This window comes from Phaenicophaeus curvirostris (genome assembly GCF_032191515.1).
Source record: "Phaenicophaeus curvirostris isolate KB17595 chromosome W unlocalized genomic scaffold, BPBGC_Pcur_1.0 scaffold_35, whole genome shotgun sequence".
Classification (NCBI taxonomy): Eukaryota; Metazoa; Chordata; class Aves; order Cuculiformes; family Cuculidae; genus Phaenicophaeus; species Phaenicophaeus curvirostris.
Window position 1 is genome coordinate 3,550,957 of NW_027206664.1, and position 26,299 is coordinate 3,577,255.

Sequence of the window (26,299 nt, forward strand, 5' to 3'; positions counted from 1 at the left end):
GGGTCCTTGTGTGGTGAAAGCTTTAGGAGGACTGTGGGAACCTGTGGTGGAGGTGTAAGTGCGAAGAGCTCTGCCACAACTAAGGGCAAGGCTTGCAGCCTGCAGCCTCAGGGGCTATGAGATGCTTTAGATTTGGACTGGGTGCCAGTTACTGTTTGGTTTGTCATTCTGGCACTTGAGTGCTGGTAGAAAAAGGGTGTGAAAGTTGCATTTGAAGAGTTCATTTTAGCTGAAGTGCTACAAAGAAGCAGAAGACAAAGAAGAAAGGAGGAAATTCTGTCAGTTTTGGGGTGAAAGAGGAAAGAGGTCTTCTGTGCTTGTTTTTTCTCCTTCCTCTCTTACAACACTGTCTGTTTTATGTCTCTTTGGAGAACAACTGAGAAGTAGAACAGCGGTTGACCTCCTGTGCTCCTGTAATCATAGAATCACAGAATCATAGAATCGCTTGGGTTGGAAGGGACCTTAGACCCCATCCAGTTCCACTCCAAGCCCCATCCAGCCTGGCCTTGAACACCTCCAGGGATGGGGCAGCCACCACTGCTCTGGGCAACCTGAGCCAGGGCCTCCCCACCCTCACATTTCTTCCTGAGATCTCATCTCCGTCTCCCCTACTTCAGCTGAAAACCGTTCCCCCTCATCCTCTCCCTGCACTATCTGATGAAGTGCCCCTCGCCAGCTTTCCTGTAGACCCTTTAAGTTCTGAAAGGCTGCTATAAGGCCACTGTATTAAATAAATATAATATATATTACAATGCTCAGTTGCTCCTGTTTTGGAGGGGAAAGTGGAATGGATGAGTTGTAGCTGCTCCAGGAGCCAGTCCCCGACTCAGTGTAGTCACTGTGTTTGTTCAATCCCAAATCTGTAATGACAGAATCCTTGTAAGGTCTGTCAAATCCATTGAACATGAAGTTCAGAACGAAACCCTGCCAAACTGGTTCTGATTCAGCTACAGAAAGCTTTTATGGCTGTGATACCTGCACAGTTACTGGAATTGGATCTAGTGCATAAAACCTCTGTGGAGTTTCTACAGCTACTGGCCTTTGGGATGTTGATTTTTTGTCCATTGACTGGACAGCAACGGCAGCAGAAAGGATGCCAGAATCAGTGCTGGAGAATCAGCATGGCCCACTGCCTGCTCATCTCCATCAGGGACTGACGCCATACAGCAAGGTTTACAGGAACACTTGTATCAAGTATGATAAGAACGCAGTCCTCTTTGGTTTGGGATTTTGATGGGATGGCTTGAGACAGTGAGGTTGCTCTCAGAGGTTTGCAAGTGTCTGGACCCTCCTTGGTAGATAACACAGGTCATGGAAGATCTTAAATAACCAGATGGGATTGGCACAGTGTGATTTGAAAACCATATGACATGGAAAATTTGTTTCTCATCAGTGTCCTTACAAATAGAGATTTCTGTGAGCTGGGATATGGTAAATAAAGCTTTGAGATGGAGCCACATGGATGGTAGTGGGTCAGTGCAGAAATTTAGATGTGTGAGTTAGAAAGTCCGTTGTGGTCCTTCAGAAATCTGAATAAAAGGAGACTTGAGGATAACGCTCATGAAAGATTAAGCTGGGCTTAAAAACCTATTAGTGTGGAAGAAAAGCCTCCCTTAGCTGCAGGTCTTCGTGCATCACGTCCAGTGCGTGGGCCAGCAGATGCTTTTAAAGTACTGGTATTACCGCAGGTTTTTTTCCATAGGGACCTGCAGGCCCTACCAAAAGAGGCAGGTTTGCAGGGGCCATGGGCCAGATCATGTTTCTGAGTAATTCAACTCTCCTAAAGAGACCATAACTTCCTTTCAGAAGGTGGTATCACTGTCTAAATGCCGAGTAATTAGCAATGAAGGAACTTTTAGTGCTAATAATCTGACTCTGCCATCCTTGAAATGGTTTGGTTCTCCAGTCTCAGGTTATTTGGGAGCTTTAATGTATTCTGCCAAATATTGGATGGTTTTTGTTTTTTTTTTCAAAATGTTGCTGCTTGTATCTTTTCCTCTCCAACAGGAATTAAACTAGAAACACAAGGAGTCTGTACTCAGACTCCACTGTGCGTCCTTGACATCCCAAGAACCCCCATGTCCCAACTGTCCTGGAAAAGGGCTATCCCCATGGGTGCGATTTCTAGGGATGGGGTCCAAACCAAGGGTATGAGGCTATGGGGTCTGTCTCCTAAGTCTCTAATGCTCAGCTTCACATCCATCATCCTCTGTTAGCATTAGGGTGAGAGAGTGCAGCATTAAAAACCGTTATGTGTTTATTGGAAGTGTGTAATTTGCTGTAGTGGCTCCACTGCAATCCGTCTGAAGAATGGATTCATCTGGCATTCCTGGACTTGGTGGGAACAGCTTGTTTTCCTCTGTTTGCTGTGTGAAGGGAAGTGTGAACATCCAGGCGGCCAGCTGTATGCTGGACTTATTTATGAACTTTAAATATTTCAGCATAAACCCTGGTGCTGCAGCAGATTTAGGAGATACCAGTCGTGCAGCAGAGTTGGTAACAAGAGAAAACCCAAAATGCAGTGTTTGCTCACAACATATGCTCATGAGAGCTGTGCCCAAGCCAGGACGTGCCTTCCTGGAAGCCATGGTGATGGGCTTGAGTGGTGAATATCCTTATTTCTCCGCACAAGGATATAGGCTGTGAAATGAAAAGAGATGAGATGAGATGAAATGAAATGAAATGAACAAGCCAGTCATTCATTTGCTTTTCCCATTGAGATATAATCTTAGCACAGGCACTTTGTGTGGGCAGGACATCCTGACGAGTGCACACGTGGAGCCAGCAACCAAACTGCTCCATCAATTAGCACACTACGCTAGCAGAGTCCTTTAATTAACAACTTCTCAAAATCTCCCTTGGAGTTGATGTTGTACAGCTGCTCTGTCCCTGACCAGCGCTCACTGAGATGTTCATAAATCAAATTTGGCATCTCTGAAGCAGAGAAGAGTTTCTGCTCTGATATCTTTTCCTTTTGTATCCCTGATCTGATGTTTTTTTTCAGCCTAGGCCACCGTGCCTCTCCATCTCTGTTTTAGTTAATTTTTTTCTTACCCTGTTGCTCTGATCATGATTCCTTCAGAAGCTGGTATTTTCAGGAAAGTGACCCTTTAGTTGGAAGAGCTGAGGATGCTGATCTGCTTGGTTTGATGGCCATGAAACCAGGATCGAGCATGGCAGGAGCTCTTCAAGGATGCATTCATCACTGAGGCTCTGTCCATTTGTTTAATATAAGTATTTGTTGGTCCCAGACACCAGATTTTGTTTAATCACAGGATCACAGATTGGTTTGGGTTGGAAGGGACCTCAAAGGGGCCTTCCCCCTGGAAACTGAACTGGAAGCTGCTCTAAGGTCTCCCCACAGCCTTCTCTTCTCCAGGCTGAACAACCCCAACTCTCTCAGCCTGTGATTAAACATTGCAAACTTCAGTTCCTGGGACAGGGAGGGATTGAACATCCTCTGCTCAGCACGGGCTGCACTGGCTCCAGGGACAATGCCTGCTCAGGTGCAGGTGGAGAGAGAGCAGTTTTGGGTCTTCTAAAGGACCGTGGGGCTGATAAAAAACACAAAAGACATCTTTCTCCCGTTCCCCCTTTTGCATTTTTGTGTTGCCTTTCCCTGAGTGCTCAGGCTTTTTATGCGGTGAGGGCATTATCACCTGATGATACTTGGGGATCAGCTGCATCACACAAATAATAGCCAGGTAGTCCTCAGAAAGTACTAGAAATACTATTTTGGAGTAAAAAAATGGCCTCATTTGTTTAGTGCTTTAAGATTGTTTTTTACAGCTCTACAGCACCTATTACCTGAGCAATTATTTTGCCACACATTCATCATTATGGCAGCTTATTCATTAAGCACAGGGAGATTTGCCACTTCTTCCTTGAGTTTAATCCTTACAGTCATGTGTCAAAGACTTTCCTGCTTCCTCTCCAACTGTGCCTTAAAAATGGAAATATAAATAACTTAATTCTCCGTGGTAGCTGAAAAATATCCTTTTAAAGAGCAAGCCTGGCTCCCTCTGCCTGTCCCTGGGCACTGCATGCTTCAGCCCCAGCTACCCCGAGGGCTCCCGTGGCTCTCTCTGCTCCTCGTCTGTCATTTGTGTTGTTAAAACTGCATGGTTTTTTCTTTCTAATTGTGAACAGGAAGACAGTTTTGAGCTTTGTTTGGAGCTGGAGCTGGCCAGTGGCCTGTGGAGGGGTTGGATATTGTTTCTGCAACAAGGTCTTCTGAAGCCCTTGGAAGATCATAGAATCATGGAATGATATGGGTGGGAAGGAACCTCAAAGCCCTTCCAGTTCCACCTCCCTGCCATGGGCAGGAACGTCTCCCACTGGATCAGGTTGCTCCAAGCCCCCATCCAGCCTTCAACACCTCCAGGGATGGGGCAGCCACCTCTGCTCTGGGCAACCTGGGCCTCACCACTCTCCCAGCAAAACATTTCTTCCTAAGATACCATCTCAAACTCCCCTCTTTCAGCTTAAAACCATTCCCCCTCGTCTTATCCCTGCACTCCCTGATGAAGAGCTCCTTCCCCACTTTCCTGGAGCCCCTTTCAGTGCTGGAAGCTGCTCCAAGGTGTCCTGTAGGCAAGAGACCAACATCAAACTCCTTCTTAGGAAGGTATTGGAATTGGAGCCGAAAGCAACATTTCTGCCTCTGAGAACTTGCTTGCTCATGTGTATCTAATTTTTATGCTCTCAGGGATGCACTACAGAGGCTACAATTATGAATTTAATACCTTTTCTTCCTGCTCTATTGAATTGCATTAAAATAGTGTTGGGTCTTTTAAGACAGCAGCTACTCATTCTTCAGCACCTTTGCTGTGAATATATTTGGACTTAATATTTCATAATATTTTTCCCCGAGAGAGTTACATTTCTTGTCTCAGACTGCACTACTGGCTGATGGGCAGGAAGCTACAGTCATACTGAATGTCTCATTCATGCGTAGCAGAAGAAATGGCTCGTATCCCTTGAGTTGTGGAAGGGAAAGATAGACATTTCAGGAAATGGAGAATAAAGTGTAGATCTGGGACAGGGGGATTGTGAAGAGATGGTTAAATAACGGGTGTTCTCCATCACACAGATGAAAACCATTGCAGAAAAAAAGCAGTTTTTGAGACAAAACAACACTTAATGCTGGTTTATACATTGCTTTGCAGGTTTGAAACCTTTGAAGTGAATAGCTTTGAACAGTTTTGTATCAACTATGCCAACGAAAAGCTTCAGCAGCAGTTCAACTCGGTAAGGTCAGCTTGGAAATGTTCCATAAAACTTAGCAGAAGATGTATCAAGAAGGGATTATTGTATGTCTAGCTTCTGCTTAGTGACAGTTACGTGCATCCTGGCCAGCATGAATGTAGTTCTTGGGATATCATCTCTCCCAGGCAATGATCATTCGGTGGTTGCACCCCTGTGTCTCGGCTGTGTGCCCCAGTATCTTGGTGTGTTTATGTTTGCTGGAGCCAGAAATAAATACTGCTTTCGATATTCACCCTGGGAGTGACCTTATTGGCCTCTGGATTGCCACATAGACAAACGAATCTAATTCCCTGCCGCCTCATCAGGGCTGGACACGAGCATGTGGCTCGTGGGTCCGGGTTGTGACAATCGTGCACTGCAATTGCAGTAAATATTCATATGAAGCTGAAAATGTTGCTCAGCTGATTTATAAGCTTGATACTGGAAGCAGGCTTGCAAACAGTTTATGGAAAGCTCTGATGGTGGTTTTGAATAAGCAGAGAGTTTGCCAGTTTTCTTTTATTTAGTTTTAATCCTAAACTGAGCTCAGCCAGGATGATCTTGTGCCAAGTCCTGACTTTCAGTGTGTGACAAAGCATGGGTGGAAACCTGCCTGTTAAGTGTGGCTTAAGCCTCTGCAACTAAAGTGCTGATTAAGTAGCAGGATTGGACACACTTCTCATTTTTCACCTGAACATGCCTCACAAAACCGTGAGGTTCTTCTGTTTTATTAGATGCAAGCACTTACCTGCTCTGGAAACAAAACCAGTAAGGTGTTTTCTTATGCTTTTGTTGTAAGCAGGGAAAAACAAACTACTGATAGTTTCAGAATAGAAGGGAAAAACTGTTAAATTTGAGCAGCTAAGGACTGTAGAGTAATCTGGCACTTTGTAACCCTATCATGTGCATGGACATGAACATTTACAGTATATCTAATGGATCAGATCATTGCTGCTAAAAATGGGAAGTAAATTATGGATGGTATTGTACTGTTCATATCTTTCTTATGTCTTACTATCACTTCTGAAGCTTATAAATTCAAACTCTGACATGGCATGTTTGAAGAGATTTTAAAAAGCTGTCTTTGAGGGAAAAAGTGCATTTGAAAAATCATTTTTAATATACTTAGAGTATCTCAGAAATAGAGACAATTTATCAGCTTGGGCAGAGGTCTGAGATTTATGAGCCAAGCAAAGATTTTTTTTTTTTTTAAGTAAGAATCTGCAACAGAAGTGTTCTTGAGTCAGTTAGATACTGCTGCTGATATCCCTTCTAGGGTGACGATTGCTATTTGTGAAGTTCTGCTCACAGATGGGAGCACACACCCTCAGTGCTGGCTTTGCTCCCAGCTTGTGGACCCGCTGCAGGTCACTAGTTTAATCAGCAGAGCACTAGAGAGAGAGGTATTTATCTCAGCCTGAGAGATATATATGTCATTGCCATCTCAATGTATGGCTCCCAGCTAAATGTAGTGACAGCTTCAGTCATTTTCTAGTGAAAATAATTTAAAGCTTTTTTTTTCCTGCCCAATGGTTCCCTAGTGTAATGCCTTTATTTTCCTTGTCGGAAGCTAAGTTGTGTAAATAGCAGAGCCTGTACAATGCCTGTACATGAGAGTATCTAAAGTGTCTGTGGCTTCTGGATGTGTTGAGGGAATACTCTGCTCCAGTGGGGATGAGTGGGTGAATGGGAAAGGGACTGTGCTGGGCTGGCTTGCGTCACAGTCAGTAACTCTGCTATTCTTCCACTCTCAGCACGTGTTCAAGCTGGAACAAGAAGAGTACATGAAGGAGAGAATCCCTTGGACTCTCATAGACTTCTACGATAACCAGCCCTGCATAGATCTTATAGAGGCGAAACTTGGTATCTTGGACCTACTGGATGAAGAGTGCAAGGTAAAAAAGGCCACCTACATTTCGCTGGCATCTTTGTTTTTATAAAAGGATAAAGAATGGGCCTGTGGAAACTTGCAAGACAGTAAACATCTTTCATGTGCATTGATGGGGTGCTTATGGCTAGGCTAGGCTGTTGGCATTTCCTTTGCTTTAGGACCATTCTGAACATCTTTGGCAGATGTTTGCTACCAACGTGGTTACATGGTCTCACCATTTATCACCAGAGCTCATGTTTCTGCTCCTGGCTGTGCAGGGATAGCCATTGCTTGCAACTTTTAATTTCTTCAGTGTTATCCAGGAACTGGAGTTCTTCCCTGTCTCAAGCCTTACTTTGTCCCTTTGTCCCGAGTCCTCTTCACAGAATCACAGAACAACCAGGTTGGAAGAGACCCACCGGATCATCGAGTCCAATCATTCCTATCAAACACTAAACCATGCCCCTCAGCACCTCGTCCACCCGTGCCTTAAACACCTCCAGGAAAGGTGACTCAACCACCTCCCTGGGCAGCCTGTTCCAGTGCCCAATGACCCTTTCTGTGAAGAATTTTTTCCTAATGTCCAGCCTAAACCTCCCCTGGCGGAGTTTGAGGCCATTCCCTCTCATCCTGTCCCCTGTCACTTGGGAGAAGAGGCCAGCACCCTCCTCTCTACAACCTCCTTTCAGGTAGTTGTAGAGAGCAATGAGGTCTCCCCTCAGCCTCCTCTTCTCCAGGCTAAACAACCCCAGCTCTCTCAGTCGCTCCTCGTAAGACCTGTTCTCCAGCCCCCTCACCAGCTTTGTTGCTCTTCTCTGGACTCTCTCCAGAGCCTCAACATCCTTCTTGTGGTGAGGGGCCCAGAAATGAACATAGGATTCAAGGAGCAGTCTCACCAGTGCCGAGTACAGAGGGAGAATAACCTTCCTGGACCTCCTGGTCACGCCGTTTCTGATACAAGCCAAGATGCCATTGGCCTTCTTGGCCACCTGGGCGCACTGCTGGCTCATATTCAGTCGGCTGTCAACCAACACCCCCAGGTCCCTCTCCTCCAGGCAGCTTAGTAGCCAGACTTCTCCTAGTCTGTAGCACTGCATAGGGTTGTTGTGCCCCAAGTGCAGGACGCGGCATTTGGCCTTGTTAAACCTCATGCCATTGGACTCTGCCCAGCAGTCCAGCCTGTTCAGATCCCTTTGCAGAGCCTCCCTACCCTCCAGCAGATCCACGCTTCCACCCAGCTTAGTGTCATCCGCAAACCTGCTAAGGGTGCACTCAATGCCTTCATCCAGGTCATTGATAAAGACATTGAACAGGGCTGGACCCAGCACTGAGCCCTGGGGAACCCCACTTGTCACTGGCCTCCAGCTGGAGTTAACGCCATTTACCACCACTCTCTGGGCCCGGCCAGCCAACCAGTTTTCCACCCAGGAGAGTGTGCGCCTGTCCAGGCCAGAGGCTGACAGTTTCCGAAGCAGAATGCTGTGAGAAACTGTGTCAAAGGCTTTACTGAAGTCCAGGAAGACCACATCCACAGCCTTTCCCTCATCCAGCAGCCGTGTAACTTTGTCATAGAAGGCGATCAGGTTAGTTTGGCAAGACCTGCCTTTTGTGAACCCGTGTTGACTGGGCCCGATCACCTGGTTCTCCTGCATGTGCTTCATGATAGCACTCAAGATCACCTGCTCCATGACTTTCCCTGGCACTGAGGTCAGACTGACAGGCCTGTAGTTTCCTGGGTCCTCCCTGCGACCCTTCTTGTAGATGGGCACAACATCAGCCAGCCTCCAGTCCAGTGGGACTTCCCCAGTCTTCCAGGACTGTTGGAAGATGATGGAAAGGGGTTTGGCCAGCACATCCGCCAGCTCCTTCAATACCCTTGGATGAATCCTGTCCAGCCCCATAGACTTGTGGATGTCTAGTCGGGCTAGCAAGGCTCTGACCACCTCCTCTTGGATCACGGGAGCCTCATTATGCTCCTCTAGCTCCTGGGTTTGTACACAGACGGAACGACCCTCCTTACAACTAAAGACTGAGGCAAAGAAGGCATTAAGTACCTCAGCCTTTTCCTCATCCCCTGTCACTGTTGTTCCTTCTGTGTCCAATAGGGACTGTATGGTCTCCCTAGTCCTCCTTTTATTATTTATATATTTGTAGAAAGATTTTTTGTTATCTTTCACAGACTTGGCCAATCTGATTTCTAGTTGAGCCTTAGCCCTTCTGATTTTTTCCCTACACAATCTCACTTCCCTCCTGTAGTCCACCCAAGAGGCCTGTCCCCTCTTCCAGAGCCCATAAACATTTCTCTTCTTCTTGATATCACTCAAGATCTCTCTGTTCAACCAAGCTGGCTTTTTCCCCTGCCGGCTTTTTTTCCAGAACACGGGGATGGCTTTCTCCTGAGCTGCTAGGATTTCCTTTTTGAAGAGCTCCCAGCCCTCATGGGCTCTCTTGTGAGAGCTCTTTTGGGAAAAGTGGATTGTATTTAGTGTACAGACTATAGATGCTGGAAGTTGTTCTTCAGTGGAACTTGGCATTTAGAAAAAGCATGTCTGGGAGGGTCTTCTGTTCAGTTAACATTGCAGTGTCAAGGGACATTGGCCACATAACTGAAGATTTGTTTAAGTCATAGAATCATAGATTTGAATTGGAAGGGACTTTCGGTCATCCAGTCCAACCCCCTGCAGGAGCAGGGACATCTTCAACTCAATCAGGTTGTTCAGAGCACCATCCAACCTGACTTGGACTGTTCCCTGGGATAGGGCCTCTGCTACCTCCCTGGACAACCTGTGCCAATGCCTCAACACCGTCATTGTAAACCTTTTCTTCCTTATATCCAGTCAAAATCTCCCCTCCCTTAGTTTAAAACCCCAATTCCTTGTCCTGTCATAACAGGCCTTGCTAAAAAGTCTGTCCCCATCTCTCCTGTAGCCCTTTTCAGCACTGTAAGGCTACTTTAGGGTCTCTCTGGATCCTTCTCTTCTCCAGGCTGAACAACACCAACTCTTTCAGCCTGTCCTTGCAGGAGAAGTGTCAAACTCTGGCTGACCTCAGGCAGGCCTGTAGTTCATGCAGGTTTTGCAGAACACTGAAATTGCATACATCTTCTGCTCCTTTGAGGTAGAGAAGCAAAAGCTAGGGATGACCTGTAGTAGGCATCTTGTTTAACTGTTCATAGAATCATATAGAATCATAGAATAACCAGGATGAAGAGACCCGCCGGATCATCGAGTCCAACAATTCCTATCAAACACTAAACCATGCCCCTTAGCACCTCGTCCACCCATGCCTTAAACACCTCCAGGGAAGGTGACTCAACCACCTCCCTGGGCAGCCTGTTCCAGTGCCCAATGACACTTTCTGTGAAAATTTTTTTCCTAATGTCCAGTCTAAATCTCCCCTGGTGGAGCTTGAGGCCATTCCCTCTCATCCTGTCCCCTGTCACTTGGGAGAAGAGGCCAGCTCCATCCTCTCCACAACCTCCTTTCAGGTAGTTGTAGAGAGCAATGAGGTCTTCCCTCAGCCTCCTCTTCTCCAGGCTAAACAACCCCAGCTCTCTAGGCCATTCCTCATAAGGCCTGTTCTCCAGCCCCTTCATCAGCTTTGTTGCTCTTCTCTGGACTCGTTCCAGAGCCTCAACATCCTTCTTGAGGTGAGGGGCCCAGAAATGAACACAGGATTCAAGGAGCAGTCTCACCAGTGCCGAGTACAGAGGGAGGATAACCTCCCTGGACCTCCTGGTCACGCCGTTTCTGATACAAGCCAAGATGCTATTGGCCTTCTTGGCCACCTGGGCACAGTGCTGGCTCATGTTCAGTCGGCTGTCAACCAACACCCCCAGGTCCCTCTCCTCCAGGCAGCTTTGTAGCCAGACTTCTCCTAGTCTGTAGCACTACACAGGGTTGTTGTGCCCCAAGTGCAGGACCCAGCATTTGGCCTTGTTAAACCTCATGCCATTGGACTCTGCCCAGCGGTCCAGCCTGTTCAGATCCCTTTGCAGAGCCTCCCGATCCTCCAGCAGATCAACACTTCCACCCAGCTTAGTGTCATCCTCAAACTTGCTAAGGGTGCACTCGATGCCTTCATCCAGGTTATTGATAAAGACATTGAACAGGGCTGGACCCAGCACTGAGCCCTGGGGAACCCCACTTGTCACTGGCCTCCAGCTGGATTTCACACCATTTCCCACCACTCTCTGGGCCCGGCCATCCAACCAGTTTTCCACCCAGGAGAGTGTGCGCCTGTCCAGGCCAGAGGCTGACAGTTTCTCAAGCAGAATGCTGTGAGAAACTGTGTCAAAGGCTTTACTGAAGTCCAGGGAGACCACATCCACAGCCTTTCCCTCATCCAGCAGCTGAGTCACTTTGTCATAGAAGGCGATCAGGTTAGTTTGACAAGACCTGCCTTTTGTGAACCCGTTCCTTCGGCTTTACTCTGTTGGGGTTTGGAGTTGTGTCTTCCCTCAGCTTTTCTGAGTTTTGCATTTTTATTTGGTTGGTCTGGTTTGGTTTTTTTAAACCAGGCTTGTAACGTTGGGAGAATAGTTTATCTTTTATCATCTGTCTCTCATAACAGCCTAGATAAAAAGATCTCGTAAGGAAGACTGGACTCCTTGTTCAGTCCTGAATTATCAAATACATATAGGTCCAAGAAATGGAAGGTGGGAGATTTTCCTGGGAAGCTGGGATGCCTGTTTTGAAGGTCTTTGGTGTGAAGAGTAAGTGCAAAGTCCGGAGTCTTTAGGTATGATCATCTCAGCAGGAGAGCTCAGTGTGATGCCGTGAAGAGAAAGAACCCTTCAGTGGACAGGGCAGTTCATACCTCTTCCAGTTCTGCACAGCAGTGATGAGGAAATACTGGAGAGAGCATTATGAGATCAGGGCTATAAAACACTGGGATACTGAGGATAGAGAAACTTGAGCTCTGCACATGCGTGGTTGTAAGCAATAGCCAGTGGGATGGTTTTCAGACCCTTTGACACAAAAAAACCTATAGCATGCAGTAGCTAGAAGTTGGACAGATTCAACCACAAAATAAGCCTTGATGCTGAGAACAGCCTATTGGAAGGGTGACTATGACTATGACTGCCTTCCTGCTGCATGTGGCTGCTTTGTGGAGGCCCAGAGATTGATTCTGCTATGGCGTGAACAACAAATTGTCTTTGGGAACAGTTTCCAATGAGACTTGGATATATTCTGTGCCAGGAAATGTCTTACTGATTGTGGAAGGGATCTGAGGGTTTTTGAATGAGGGTAAGGGTAAGGCAAAGAGTGGTGGGAGAGCAGAAGCAGGGAAGGGGCTCCTCAGCAAAGCGATGAGAAGGACACAACAAATTCTTTTTGGCCTTGTGGGATCTGTGGGGATGGGACAGATTCAATGGCCTGCAGGCGGAAGTGTTACATTGCATCAGAGGGAAAGGTTTTGGATCCATTATTTAGAGTAGTGTCCCTGTTGGGATTTAAGGAGATGTACAACTTGTCAGGGAGCAAGGTGACCTGTCAAGTGGCTGCTCTCCTCTATGCAACCCGACTGCCTTCCCAGGCATGACAAGGCTCTCCCAGCCTGCACATCCCACAAGCTCGGCTATCGTCTCAGGTACAGACACTCTGGCTGTGTCTTTGTGATGAGACAGAGTTGAGGCTTTGCCCTTTTCAAATCCAGTCCCAGGAAGACTCCTTAGAAATGAGAACAAATTAAACTTATTTTGATGCCCTTAAAATAGTATTTCAGCCAGCGCTGACTCAGAAGGAGGTCAGATTATTTGCTTGATATTCAGCACCATTTAATTTGGTCTCTGTGCTATTAAGCTGTTAAATTCTTCAGGTTGGCCTGAAACAGCTCCTGAGAGTTATGAAGATCATAAGGAAAGTTTCCCTCATACCATATTGGCTGATAACACTCCTCCTCTCTGAAGCACCTGGCAGTAGTTGCTGCTGGTGATATTGCTTTAGATGGAGCGGCTCCTGGGCAACAGCAGTTAAGATGGGCAACTTTGCTGTAGATCTGCCTGGTGCTGCTTTTTTGCATCCGTGTTTTTTTTACTGATAACCTGAAACACAATATCTATTCCCCCTGACATCAAATGCCAGTTATCTAGATATTTACAGTGGAGAATGCTGTCATTACTCACAGACCCTTATTACAGGCCCTCTAATCAGCTGTTTTATAATAACCTGCAAGCGTTCTCCAGCTTTATGAAAATTTCAGCAAAGCCTGTCAACTGAAAGCACCTGTTTATGGATGAAAACCTTCACCTCCGCATCACTGGCAGCAACGTTTCACCTCTCGGGGAGAGCCGGCCACAGTGGACGCATGACCACAATAACATAATTGCAAGTCATCTTGTTAGCACTTACAACAGCAGATAAATATACTTTGGGACTTGAAATGGCATCAAGGGGGTCCTGGCAACATAATGAAAGATTAGCGCAAATGTGGAGGGTTTGTCGCTAACGTTCTTGCTTCACAGTATGGACTTTCTTTGATCTTTAGCGTAAGGTTGGGGAGGGGGTGGCTGGGTACATGCTGTCATAGACCTTCAGTAATGAGTCTTGTCACCATTTAGAAAAGAAGGGGACTAGACAAGGTTGAAATGGGAATTGGCAATAGGAGAGAGGGCCCTTCAACTGAGATTGGATTTTTAAAGACTGAACCTATCACATGAAAACAAACGATGAAGTGCCTAGCTCTGAAAAAAAAAAAAGAAAGCTTTACAATATGTTTGGTCTTGAGGGTTTTTAAACAGCTTTGAGATCTTAGGAGGTGGAAGCTCTTGTAGTATTATTAAGATTGGAGGGGCTTCAGGAGGCCATTTGGTCCAACCTCCAGTTATCTTCCTGGTCTGCCCCAGGAGCCTTACAATTGCCACAAGACTGTGAGTTTTTCCTCTGCTAAGTGACCTTGGAATCCTCAAAGAGCCTCTTCCCAGTTTCCTGCACTGAATGTCAGCAGCCTGGATCTGGAGCTTTTAGGACCTCTTTATTTTGCTTTGGCCTAAAAAGCTTCCAGAAGAACAACAAGTATTCCTGTCCTGTGCATAGAAATGGCCTTGGCCGGAAACCAAGGCTACCATAGAATCAGAATCATAAAATCTTCAGGTTGCAAAAGACCTCTTGGTTCATTGAGTCCAACCATTCCTATCTGCCACTAAATCATGTCCCTTAGCACCTCATCTACCTGTCTTTTAAATACCTCCAGGGATGGTGACTCCACCACTTCCCTGGGCAGCCTCTGCCTGTGCCTGATGACCCTTTCTGTGAAAAATTTTTTCTGATGTCCAGCCTGAACCTCCCCTGGTGGAGCTTGAAGCCACTGCCTCTCATCCTGTCTCCTGTCACTTGGGAGAAGAGGCCAGCTCCATCCTCTCCACAACCTCCTTTCAGGTAGTTGTAGAGAGCAATGAGGTCTCCCCTCAGCCTCCTCTTCTCCAGGCTAAACACCCCCAGCTCTCTCAGCCGCTCCTCATAAGACTTGTTCTCCACCCCCTTCATCAGCTTTGTTGCTCTTCTCTGGATTCGCTCCAGAGCCTCAACATCCTTCTTGTGGTGAGGGGCCCAGAAATGAACACAGGATTCGAGGTGCGGTCTCAGCAGTGCCGAGTACAGAGGGAGAATAACCTTCCTGGACCTGCTGGTCACGCCGTTTCTGATACAAGCCAAGATGCCATTGGCCTTCTTGGCCACCTGGGCACACTGCTGGCTCATGTTCAGACAGCTGTCAATCAACGCCCCCAGGTCTTTCTCCTCCAGGCAGCTTTCCAGCCACTCTTCCCCTACTCTGTAGCTGCACGGGTTTGTTGTGCCCCAAGTGCAGGACGCGGCATTTGGCCTTGTTAAACCTCATGCCATTGGTCTCTGCCCAGCAGTCCAGCCTGTTCAGATCCCTTTGGAGCCTCCCTACCCTCCAGGAGATCCACACTTCCACCCAGCTTAGTGTCGTCCGCAAACTTGCTAAGGGTGCACTCAATGCCTTCATCCAGGTCATTGATAAAGACATTGAACAGGGCTGGACCCAGCACTGAGCCCTGGTGACACCACTGGCCTCCAGCTGGAGTTAGCTCCATTTCCCACCACTCTCTGGGCCCGGCCATCCAACCAGTTTTCCACCCAGGAGAGTGTGCGCCTGTCCAGGCCCGAGGCTGACGGTTTCTCAAGCAGAACGCTGTGAGAAACTGTGTCAAAGGCTTTGCTGAAGTCCAGGGAGACCACATCCACAGCCTTTCCCTCGTCCAGCAGCCGAATCACTTTGTCATAGAAGGCGATCAGGTTAGTCTGGCAAGACCTGCCTTTTGTGAACCCATGTTGACTGGGCCTGATCACCTGGTTCTCTTGCATGTGCTTCATGATAGCACTCAAGATCGCCTGTTCCATGACTTTCCCTGGCACTGAGGTCAGACTGACAGGCCTGTAGTTTCCTGGGTCCTCCCTGCGACCCTTCTTGTAGATGGGCACAACATCAGCCAGCCTCCAGTCCAGTGGGACTTCCCCAGTCTTCCAGGACTGTTGGAAGATGATGGAAAGGGGTTTGGCCAGCACATCCGCCAGCTCCTTCAATACTCTTGGGTGGATCCCATCCAGCTCCATAGACTTGCGAGTGTCTAGTATGCCAAGCAAATCTCTAACCAACCAGGGAAGCTTTAATGTACACAGAGGGAACAACTTTCCTTAATATAAAAAATTGAAGCAAAGAAGCCCTTAAGTAACTCAGCCTTGTCCTCCTCCTTTGTTATGAGCAACAAAGCTGGTGAAGGGGCTGGAGAACGAGTCTTACGAGGAGCGGCTGAGAGAGCTGGGGTTGTTTAGCCTGGAGAAGAGGAGGCTGAGGGGAGACCTCATTGCTCTCTATAACTACCTGAAAGGAGGTTGTAGAGAGGAGGGTGCTGGCCTCTTCTCCCAAGGGACAGGGGACAGGACAAGAGGGAATGGCCTCAAGCTCCACCAGGGGAGATTTAGGCTGGACATTAGGAAAAAATTTTTCACAGAAAGGGTCATTGGGCACAGGAACAGGCTGCCCAGGGAGGTGGTTGAGTCACCTTCCCTGGAGGTGTTTAAGGCACGGGTGGACGAGGTGCTAAGGGGCATGGTTTAGTGTTTGATAGGAATGGTTGGACTCGATGATCCGGTGGGTCTCTTCCAACCTGGTTATTCTATGATTCTCTGATTCTATGACAGGCACCAGCATGGGATTGCCGTAGCACAAACTGATAGCCTGTAGGGGAGGGAAAGGGGAAAATGGCATTCAGGAGAACCTCCCTGCTGATGGGCTCTGAAATGTGAAGAGAGTCACCCTAAGTCCAACAGTGATGATGAGAAATAATCTGGAGTAAGAATAGAGCCCTTGAGGGAGAGCAAAGAGACCAATGCAGAGACCATCAGGAGAGACGGGCATTAAGGAAGGAGTTTGTCTTCTGAATACTCCAGTCATGGAAAGTTGAGAGGGTGCTTGGAAGACTTGCTTGGATGGCTGGGATGCCTTTAGAATCGTGGGATCATGGAATTTATTGACTTGGAAGGGGCATTAAAGCCCATCCAGTTCCACCCCCTGCCATGGAAAGAAAAAAATTCTCCGTTAGGATGAAGTGTATCTAAGAGGTTTTTGACCAAGAACAGGGTGGTTGGAAGGGTTGATGTGTCAATCACAGCACTGTTGTCTGAGATTTGTTACAAATATTGGTGAAATTCTTTCTGCTGGAGAGTAATGTGACCCTGAGGCTGCCAAAGGAGGATGTGTTTAACTAAACCCATGAGCTCCCTCATGTTCTCAAACTCTCTCGTGGGTCCATTTTGTGTTTTATGGCACATTGCCATTGTGTTAATGCTGTTGATGCGCCAAAAGCATTTTCTAATGCTGTACAAAAGATGGTCTTTAACCTTTCCTGTGTCCTTCTGCCAAGTGCCAAAAACACTCAAGCCTGCTTCTAGTAGACTTTTCAATCCTACTTGTCTCTGTGCATCTCTGTGAACTTGAGTATCTGAGCAAATGTGTTTTCCTTGTCTGGATTTGTTAGCTTTTTGAACATCAGAAATCAGCATGTCGCCTTCCCGTGCCACACAGTCCTCTCCAGGGGTATTTCTGCTCCATGAACAAATACACAGAGGCTGGACCTTTGGGCTTTCCCTTCAAGTGGTCCACCTAATCTAATGGCAGAGTAAATTTGCCTACGTCATGCTGTCAGCTTTTATAACTTGAAAATCAGGCACATCACTTGCAGTGGAACATATCTGTGGAGCACAAAGGAAGACCAGGTTCTTTTCAGTCTTTAACATATATTGGAGTGATGAGGAGAAAATAAATGAAAATTTAAATAGCTCCTACTGTGTTTTCAGAGTGGCTTTTAGATCATGATGTTTGAATGGACTTCCACTGCTTATCCTGTTAATTGTCCCTTTGCTGAAGATGGTGGTGGTGGGAATCTCACCCTTTAGACCAAGCAACTCCAAACATCTTCTTGGCTGTTGTGGTGGGTTCTTGACCTTGGGATGCTTCTCATGCGAAAACCATGACCGGAAGCCTGGGGGCTGCCCCTGGCTGTACTGAGTAGGTTTAATTTTGGTTGTGGGAGCTCCTGGCAGTTCAGAGGAGACAATGTATGGAGATGGGAAGGGACGTTGCCTGGGATTACGCTGCCTTGATTGATTGATTTTATGCAGTGATGGATGGAGGGATGGTGAGGACAGACAAGCAGAAGTGGTGACCTCATGAAGTTACTGGTCTGAGGTTAGAATCATAGAATCACAGAATCATTAAGGCTGAATCATCCAGTCCAACCATCAGCCCAATGCCATTGGACCTACTAAATCATGTCCTCAAGCGCCTTGTCTACATGGTTTTTGAACCCCTCCAGGAATGGAGACTTCACCACTGCTCTGGGCAGCCTCTGCCAGGGCTTTACCGCTCTTCCAGGAAAGACATTTTTCTTGAAATCCAATCTAAACCTCCCCTGGCACAACCTGAGGCCATTTCCTCTCTTCCTATCACTTGTTACATAGAGGAGAGACCAGCACCCACCTCGCAATTTCTGTCCTGTACTTGCAAGGCAGTTGGTTTTCCTTTTCCTCATCCCCTAAAAAAGTCTTGCACCGATGAGATAGTTTCTAAATTACTTTCTCAGTGTCTCTAAGGGCCTTAAACAGCCAAAGCAATACCAAAAGCTGTTATAACAGTACAGATAATGGCCCTGTTGGGTTTTATCTCTGGGACTTGATCCCTTTTAGGTGCTTCTCAGGCAGCTAAAAATATCCAGGCTGTCCAGCCATGTGGAGCTGGTGGTGTGGGTACAGCAAAACCTTTGTTCTGGGAGGCAAGAGTGATGCCTTTGATGTTCAGCTCTGAGATAAGCAGGTTTTTCAGCAAAATGGATGGCTTAGAAGAGAGCTGGTGCAGGATAAATCTGTTCTCTGCAACATCAATTGGCAGCATTCCTCCTGCTCTGCACCAGCAGCTTGTTCCTGAGCAGGAGAGACCTAATGAGAGGGTGTTCTTATCAGTTATAGTTCATCTAACTGTCACAGAAAGGACATGGGTCTGTTAGAGTGAGTCCAGAGGAGGCCGTGAAGATAATTCGAGGGCTGGAGCACCTCCTGTTTGAGAATGGTCTGAGAGCTGGGCATTTTCAGCCTGGAGAAGAGAAGGCTCCAGGGAGACCTTAGAGCAGCTTCCAGTACTGGAAGGGGCTCCGGGAAAGCTGGAGAGGAGCTCTTGATCAGGGAGTGCAGGGACAGGACAAAAGGGAACAGTTTTAAGTTGAAAGAGATTGCGACGAGATCTTAGGCAGAAATGTTTTCTTATGAGGGTGGGGAGGCCCTGTCCCAGGTAGCCCAGAGCAGTGGTGGCTGCTCCATCCTGGGAGGTGTTCAAGGCCAGGTTGGATGGGGCTTGGAGCCCCTGATCCAGTGGGAGGTGTCCCTGCCCTTGACAGGGATCTGGAATTGGATGGGCTTTAATGACCCTTCCAACCCAAACCACGCTGTGATCCTATATTTAGAGGTAAAAAAAGAAAACCTTCTGCATTTAAAAAGATGAATCTTGATGGGAATTGTATGATGAGAGTATCAGAAGTTACTATATATTGTCATAGGCTACTGTGCAGCTATATATGCTTATATTGCTGCACAGGTAGTTCGGTGAGGTTTTTCAGTCATTGCAGTTGTTTAGGATTTCTCCATGCTCTGGCCCATCCTATCAGAGCAGTATCTTGGGCAACACTGGATATCTTGGTGCACTGCAGCCAAGTACTTTCAAGAGCAGGTCTGTGTAGGGCTTGCACCCTTATTTCATTGTAAATAGGATGAAGAAAGGTGGTTTGGCATCCAGGAGATTCATGGCACAGGAGGTTGGATGTGTGGGAGGGGAACATGGGAATCATTCAGCTGTGGTGGGATGGGTGTGGGGGTCTGAAGTCCAAGCTCTCTGTGCTATTGGGGTTAATGCATCCTGTGTTTGAGATCTAAGTGCCCCCATCCCAAGCCTGCTGACAGGCAGAAGTTTCTTAAGAACTATAATTTTGTTATTATTTTGATATTTTAAAATTATTTAATCACCATTATTATTTTAAATTAAATAGAATCTTTTGATTGTTGTCTCAGGTGGTAGTTCATAAAACTATTTAGTAATCCAAAAATTGCATCAGAAATGGAATGTTGGTGCCTGAGCAATTAAGGTTACTTAAGGGCAAAATACTTCTTTAATTATTTTTTTCCTACATGAGCTGTTCTGGCTGTTGGAGCAGAACCAGCATTTGGGTGTTTTTCATGGAAAATTAATTTTAGTGTGTTTGTCAAGAATATACATGAAAATAAAATGGCACATAGGGAACCGGGGAGTGGACATGGTTGCTCAAATATTCCTGTAGCCCATGTGAACTACAGAAAGGTCACAAAGAAGGCTCCTCCAGGATCTCCCCACACCTCCTGTGCATGCCTCTCTACAACTCCTTGGTTCATATTCTCCTGGTCCAGGTTCCCAAAGGCACCGACCAGAACTGGGCACAGAAGCTGTACAACCAGCATGCCGGACACCAGCACTTCAAGAAGCCCCGCATGTCCAGCACCTCCTTCATTGTCCTGCACTTCGCCGATAAGGTAACTGGATGCGTGTTGCGTGCACTGGGACTTGAACGCAGAAATGGGAAATGCATAGAGGGGAAAAGAAGAGCTGCATGAAGGAAAATTAGTTTTTAGCACTAGTGAGCTGCTTTTTGGTGAATGGGTTGCCTGGTTGGCAGTAATCTCAATTGGATGCTCAGATCTAGATTGGAGGACTTCAGCCTCTGAACTATTGCGCTAAGCTTTAAATAGTTGTACTTTCTAGAGGAGAGAAAAATCCTCTTTCTCAAAGCTGCAGCAAAATTAATTTCTGTAAGGGCAGCTTGACCCGAAAGGTATTGGAAAAGGGAATTATTTTTGAAGAGCAGGAGCCGTGAATGACCTCAAGGCACAGTGGGGAGGAGCTCATGAGAGGTGACCCTAGGCTTGTCCCACGCTTCCAAGGGAGAAGAATGGAAGAAGAGATGGGCCCCTCAGTACAAGAAGGACATTGAGGAGCTGGAGTGCATCCAGATAAAGGCAGTGCAGCTAGTGAAGGGTCTGGAGCACAGGGGTCATTGGGAGCAGCCAAGGGACCTGGGGCTGTTCGGTCTGGAGGCTGAAGGGAGACCTCATCACTTTCTGCAGCTCCCTGAAAAGACATTATGGTGAGGTGGGTTCTGGTCTCTTCTCCCAAGTGAACAGTCATTGGATGAGAGGAAATGACCTCAAATTGTGTCAGGGGAGGTTTAGATGGGAGATTAGGAAAAATGTCTTTCCTGAAAAAGTGATGAAGCACTGGAAGAAGCTGCCCAGGGCGGTAGTGGAGTCACCATCCCTGAAGGTATTTAAAAAATGTCTAGCCATGGCACTTGGGGACACGGTAGTATTGGACTGAAAGTTTGACTTGAAGATCTTAAAGTTTTTTTCCAACCTTAATGATTAATGATTCTAAGATGACAGCTGTGGGACTCTTCAAGTCTCAGGGTCTGGTGCTGTAGAGTCTCGTCCATGGGCTCCAGCTTCATTGAAACCCTGGTGTGGCAGGCATCACTCACAAATTAAAAGCTTGCAGTTATCCAAAACATGCATTTGTTAGAAAGGAAAATGTAATGCCAGCCTGGGGATGTGTCCGAGGAGCCGGAGGACATGTGGGTGCTGTGATTAAATACAGGCGCTTTTCCTAACCAGGTTTGCTCTGGGTGAAAACAGCACTTTTCATGGCAAAGGTTGATACTTGCCTTTCCTTAGGCACATGATTTTTCGCATTTATCACTCACAAATGTTGTTCCTTTGCCTGCTTTGCCTGTCTGCTTTGTGTTCAGTTATTCCAGCTAACGTCAAATGTGAAAAATAAAATTTTATTCTGTCCTCTCAAAATTCTTCCTGTGCCTCCCCAACGAGCTGCAGTCTTAAAACCCAGAGACCTCCAAGAGATGTAGTCAGGAGATATTTTGAGGTTTATTGATTAGCTTACAAGGAGTTCAGGAGTGAACAAAAGAGTGTGTAGAGGTACTGATGATCTTTGCATTTTTACCCCTGGTTTCCTGGGTCCCAAACAAGGCAGTTTAATGACCAAGACATGCTGTAGGTTTGTGTTAAGGATTTTGCTTTCCTTCAGATTCACTTTTCAATTAAAAGTGACCTTCAAATTGCAGTTATTACTCCCACTTCTACCTCTCTGGCTTCTCAGGTGAGCTCTAATGGTAGAGAAATGGTGGGACACAACACTGTCCCTGTGTGGTTGGACTTCATGCTCTGGGCTTCTTCTTTCCTCCTCCTAGGTGGAATACCAGAGTCAGGGGTTTCTGGAGAAGAACAGGGACACCGTGTATGAAGAACAGATCAACATCCTGAAAGCTAGCAAGGTAAAAGCAGCAAGTCAGGAGATTATCAGCACTGTAATGTTCCAGAGTGTGAGCTTCATGCTTGCATTCCTGTGCCATGCCACAGCAGGTTGTGTATGCAAAAGCGATTGGAGGCAAGTTTATGAACAGTAGCAAAAAAAAGGCAAATAAATGGGATATGGAGGAGGGAATAAGAGGAGGGATGAGGCTGCTGGGAGCTATGGTTACACCCAGGTGTGGATATATGTATTCCTCTGCTCTTCTACACCCTGGTGTCAGTGTCTCACTGCGGTAGATCAGAAAATGTCCTTTCTGCACCTGCTGATCCTCTTTGTTTTGGTCACCAAGAGCAAAAATCAGGAACAATTATGAGGCAGTGTAAATGCCAATTAAGTCCTGCTCGGAAGTCCCCATCCATCACTTGGCACAGAAGGTGTTCTTGAAAGCGTGTGGAACCATAGGTAATTCTGGGATTAAAAGCCATGGTCAACAGGGTGGTTTGTACTTTGTGGGTAGCGTTGTTAATGAAAATGGATGTTGCTCTTACCTGTAGTCCATCATACTTGCAACTTTTAGTGACTTTAATAATTAGAGTGCAAAAATAGGTTTAATATAAAATCCTGGCAGTCTAATGTAAACTCTGAGACGTTCCAGCTGATGTAGAGCTATTTTACATTGCTGCCAATATGTAATAATAACAAATTAAAATAAATTGATGATTGTGCTTGCTGTTGCTCCTGTGCCATGTACAGTGCCATGTACATGTTTTACAGTATTTTGTGCCTTGTACCTTTCCTCTCTGGAGTATTGTAAAAACAACTTGTTGGCATCTCATTGTATCGATGCCAACAGAGATGTATTGACTGACCTTGAACATCAAGTCTTCTAGTAAAGAGCTTTTTTTTGGCACCTGAGGTTTAACGTCTCCATTAGTCCTGAGGGCTGTGAACTTGGTGGGCTGTGGGAAGCAGAAAAGCAGTAGCTGTGGGGCTCTGACAACTTCAGTGTGGGCTGTGCTTGCAGTAGACTGAGTGTTTTGCAAGTAGGCTTTAAGTTGGAGACTTTACAGTTGCATGTATGACCTGAGCAGATTTAACACTGACTTCCATACTGCACTCTTCTTCTCCACAAGTGTTCATCTGCACTTTGGTGGGTTGCATTAGAAATGTCCATGACACAAACATCTAAGGAATTTCAGGTTCTTATTGTTTAAAACCAGACCAAAAGTTCCTCCCTGCAATTTTGAGTTTTCCTTTGTCGATTAATGACCTGAGACTTTACACCACCTTAACCCTTCCCAGGGCAGCGGGAAGTTAGTAGCGAAGTCCAACTCACCATCCAGCAGCCAAAATAGGGAACAAATGACTCTGGAGCGCCATTGCTTCCACCAAACTTTGTGTTGTATAGAGAAGGAATGTGTCTGCTTTTCTCCAAACCATTTCAAAGCCTTCCCCAGCACAAACCAGCTTGTTAAATTGCATTTTTTTTTTCATTACAGATTTTGAATCCCCCCCTGCATATTGTGCGCAGATGTGTGTCACATATCCAGATTTCTTCTCTTCATGGCTCCCTCCCTTGGGTTTATGGCTGGGTGTGACCTTCCAAATGCCACCCTAAATAAGGAGTGTGATGAAAGGAGAAGGAGGAATTTTATTTTTAGGAACATTTTAACCAGGAGTTGGTTCTTGTCAAAGTAAGAGAGATGAGAATGGGAAATTAATTAAGCATTGTCAGTGGCTTGCGCTGCATCTCAGCAACTAATCCATACGAGTATAGCAAGATGTGCAATTTTCTCATCCATGGGGGTAGTTGCAAATTTAAGAACAGTGAAACTGAGCTTAAATAACGCCCAAAGCAAGAGCTCTGCATGTTTGGGAAGCTCACAGCTTTTCGAGGGTAAAAAATGGGCATGATTGGAGCTTATTAGAAACACCAGGTAACCTGCAGGAATAATTGATGCTGTACGATGAATTATTTAGCCAATGCTGTTGGAGGCAGTACTGCAGAACTGGTGATCTCTGATAGACATTTCTGTTTGGCTTCTTCCCAGAGTTGCAGAGGAGAGCTGTAACTCCTTCGGGCAGTGTGCTGTAGAGTGATGGGGATGGTGCCACCTGCAACTCATTCCTTAAAAAGGGAATAAGAAAACGCTGGAATAGGTTTAGTAACAGCATAGTAACTTCCTCCTTTTCTTGCTCATACATAAGGACCAACAGACAGAAGTTGATAGCATAACATCAGAGTGGGCTAGATTTTTCCTTAAATAGCAAAGAAACAAACTCTGCTCCTTGAAACTTGTTTGCTTGGCCTGAAGAGATGGAATTTCTTAGGCCATTAATGTGAATACTTCAGGGCAGAAGATTTGGGCTTACCTGGCCTACAAACTAAGTTAATGCTCCTTGGGATCAGGTGTTAGGAACTTGTGAATTCATGGTGGTGGCTTTAAAGGGATGCCAGCATCTGTGGTTTTCACAGAATCACAGAATAACCAGGTTGGAAGAGACCCACCGGATCATCGAGTCCAACCGTTCCCATCAAACACTAAACCATATCCCTCAGCACCTCATCCACCCGTGCCTTAAACACCTCCAGGGAAGGTGACTCAACCACCTCCCTGGGCAGCCTGTTCCAGTGCCCAATGACCCTTTCTGTAAAGAATTTTTTCCTAACGTCTAGCCTAAACCTCCCCTGGTGGAGCTTGAGGCCATTCCCTCTTGTCCTGTCCCCCATCACTTGGGAGAAGAGGCCAGCACCCTCCTCTCTACAACCTCCTTTCAGGTAGTTGTAGAGAGCAATGAGGTCACCCCTCAGCCTCCTCTTCTCCAGGCTAAACAACCCCAGCTCTCTCAGCCGTTCCTCATAAGGCCTGTTCTCCAGCCCCTTCACCAGCTTTGTTGCCCTTCTCTGGACTCGTTCCAGAGCCTCAACATCCTTCTTATGGTGAGGGGCCCAGAACTGAACACAGTATTCGAGGAGCGGTCTCACCAGTGCCGAGTACAGAGGGAGAATAACCTCCCTGGACCTGCTGGTCACGCCGTTTCGTTTTGATCCAGCTTAGAGCACTCTCAAATGCACTTGGCTCTGAGAAGCTTTGGGTAATAGTTTGATGAGCTTGTGCATTTGAGCCATTTCTATAACAACTTGGGACCGGTGGCTGTTGTCAGCGTGTCCTGATGCCATGTTGTCCTAGGAGGAAGAACAGTGCTTCACTTGGTAGGAACACCCTCCTCCTCCTCCTACAAAGCCCCTAATTTACCTAACCCTATTGGCCAGGAGATTCAGCTTTCCCTGTCTTTTTTGCCTCTCACCTGCCACGTGCCCTCCAGGGGTATAAACAAGTACAACTGTTCTTCTTTTGCTGTAAAAAGCAACCTTGTTTCTCTGAACCAAGAAGAGCAACGGTAATAGTGCTGAGTCTGCCACTGGGATATGCTAATTGGACTGAAACTTAAACGTGTGCTGCAAGACTTTGTCCTGTACTCAGAATCAGGCCTGCATACAGCATTCATTGCATTATTCTTTATATTCCCACTGAAGTGATACACAGGGCAAGGGGGAACACTCAATTTAAACCAGCAAGGACTTAAACACCTCTCTGTCAGCAAATGCATTGCTGATGAAGTGCTCCAACCAAGGCAGAATTGCCTTCCTCTAATTAGAATGCAATTACTGCCATCAACAAGATGGTGAAAGAGACTTTATAAAGCAGCTAATTAGTTTTGTTAGTGCTGGTCAGCTAAAACAGTTGAGAGTTGATGTTCTTTGAATTAAGGAAGAGGATTTGAATAGTGATTGAAAGCATATGGGCATGCTGTTAAAATATTATATGCAGGTTCTCTATAATTATGAATAAGGCACCAGTGTTTTTGACTTTTCCAGGTGGGAAGGAGGGATCTGTCCTCCTTGTTTATCACTCAGCATCCATGGAATAGAGCATGGGCTGCTACAGATGGTCCCAGTTACACTGGTTTTGCCTTACCTATGGGGAAAGCTCACCTCCAAGATTCTTGTTGAGCATTTGTGTAGGAGCAAGCACTCTTGTTATTAACAGCAGGCTGGCAGAGGGGTCAGTGGTACTCCCAGCTATGCATTGAGAAGATATTTTGAAACCTGAAGTTACAACCTGTGGTTTCACCACATTGCCAAGTGCGAGATAGTGAAGTGGAGCCTGCATTGGATGTCTTCAAGCACCCAGCAACTCCCACCCGAACACCTTGTGTTTGCAGGAGTCAAAGCACCCAAGACAGTAACATGTCATCAAAGTACAGCAGCCTCCAGGATGCCTTTTTTGGGGGTAGAGGGGTAGGCAAAGAAAG

General features: G+C 46.5%; 1 protein-coding gene across 3 annotated transcripts in view; it reads left to right on the forward strand.

Annotated features, from left to right (window-relative positions):
- Nucleotides 1-26,299, forward strand: part of LOC138733824 (unconventional myosin-Vb-like) — a 177,955-nt gene that overhangs the window by 72,368 nt on the left and 79,288 nt on the right. For all 3 annotated transcript variants that reach the window (XM_069881306.1, XM_069881309.1, XM_069881308.1), the window contains exons 11-14: nucleotides 5,169-5,250; nucleotides 7,002-7,142; nucleotides 20,071-20,193; nucleotides 21,921-22,004. In XM_069881306.1, coding sequence (XP_069737407.1) covers nucleotides 5,169-5,250; nucleotides 7,002-7,142; nucleotides 20,071-20,193; nucleotides 21,921-22,004 — 430 coding nt within the window. The remainder of the gene's footprint in view (nucleotides 1-5,168; nucleotides 5,251-7,001; nucleotides 7,143-20,070; nucleotides 20,194-21,920; nucleotides 22,005-26,299) is intronic.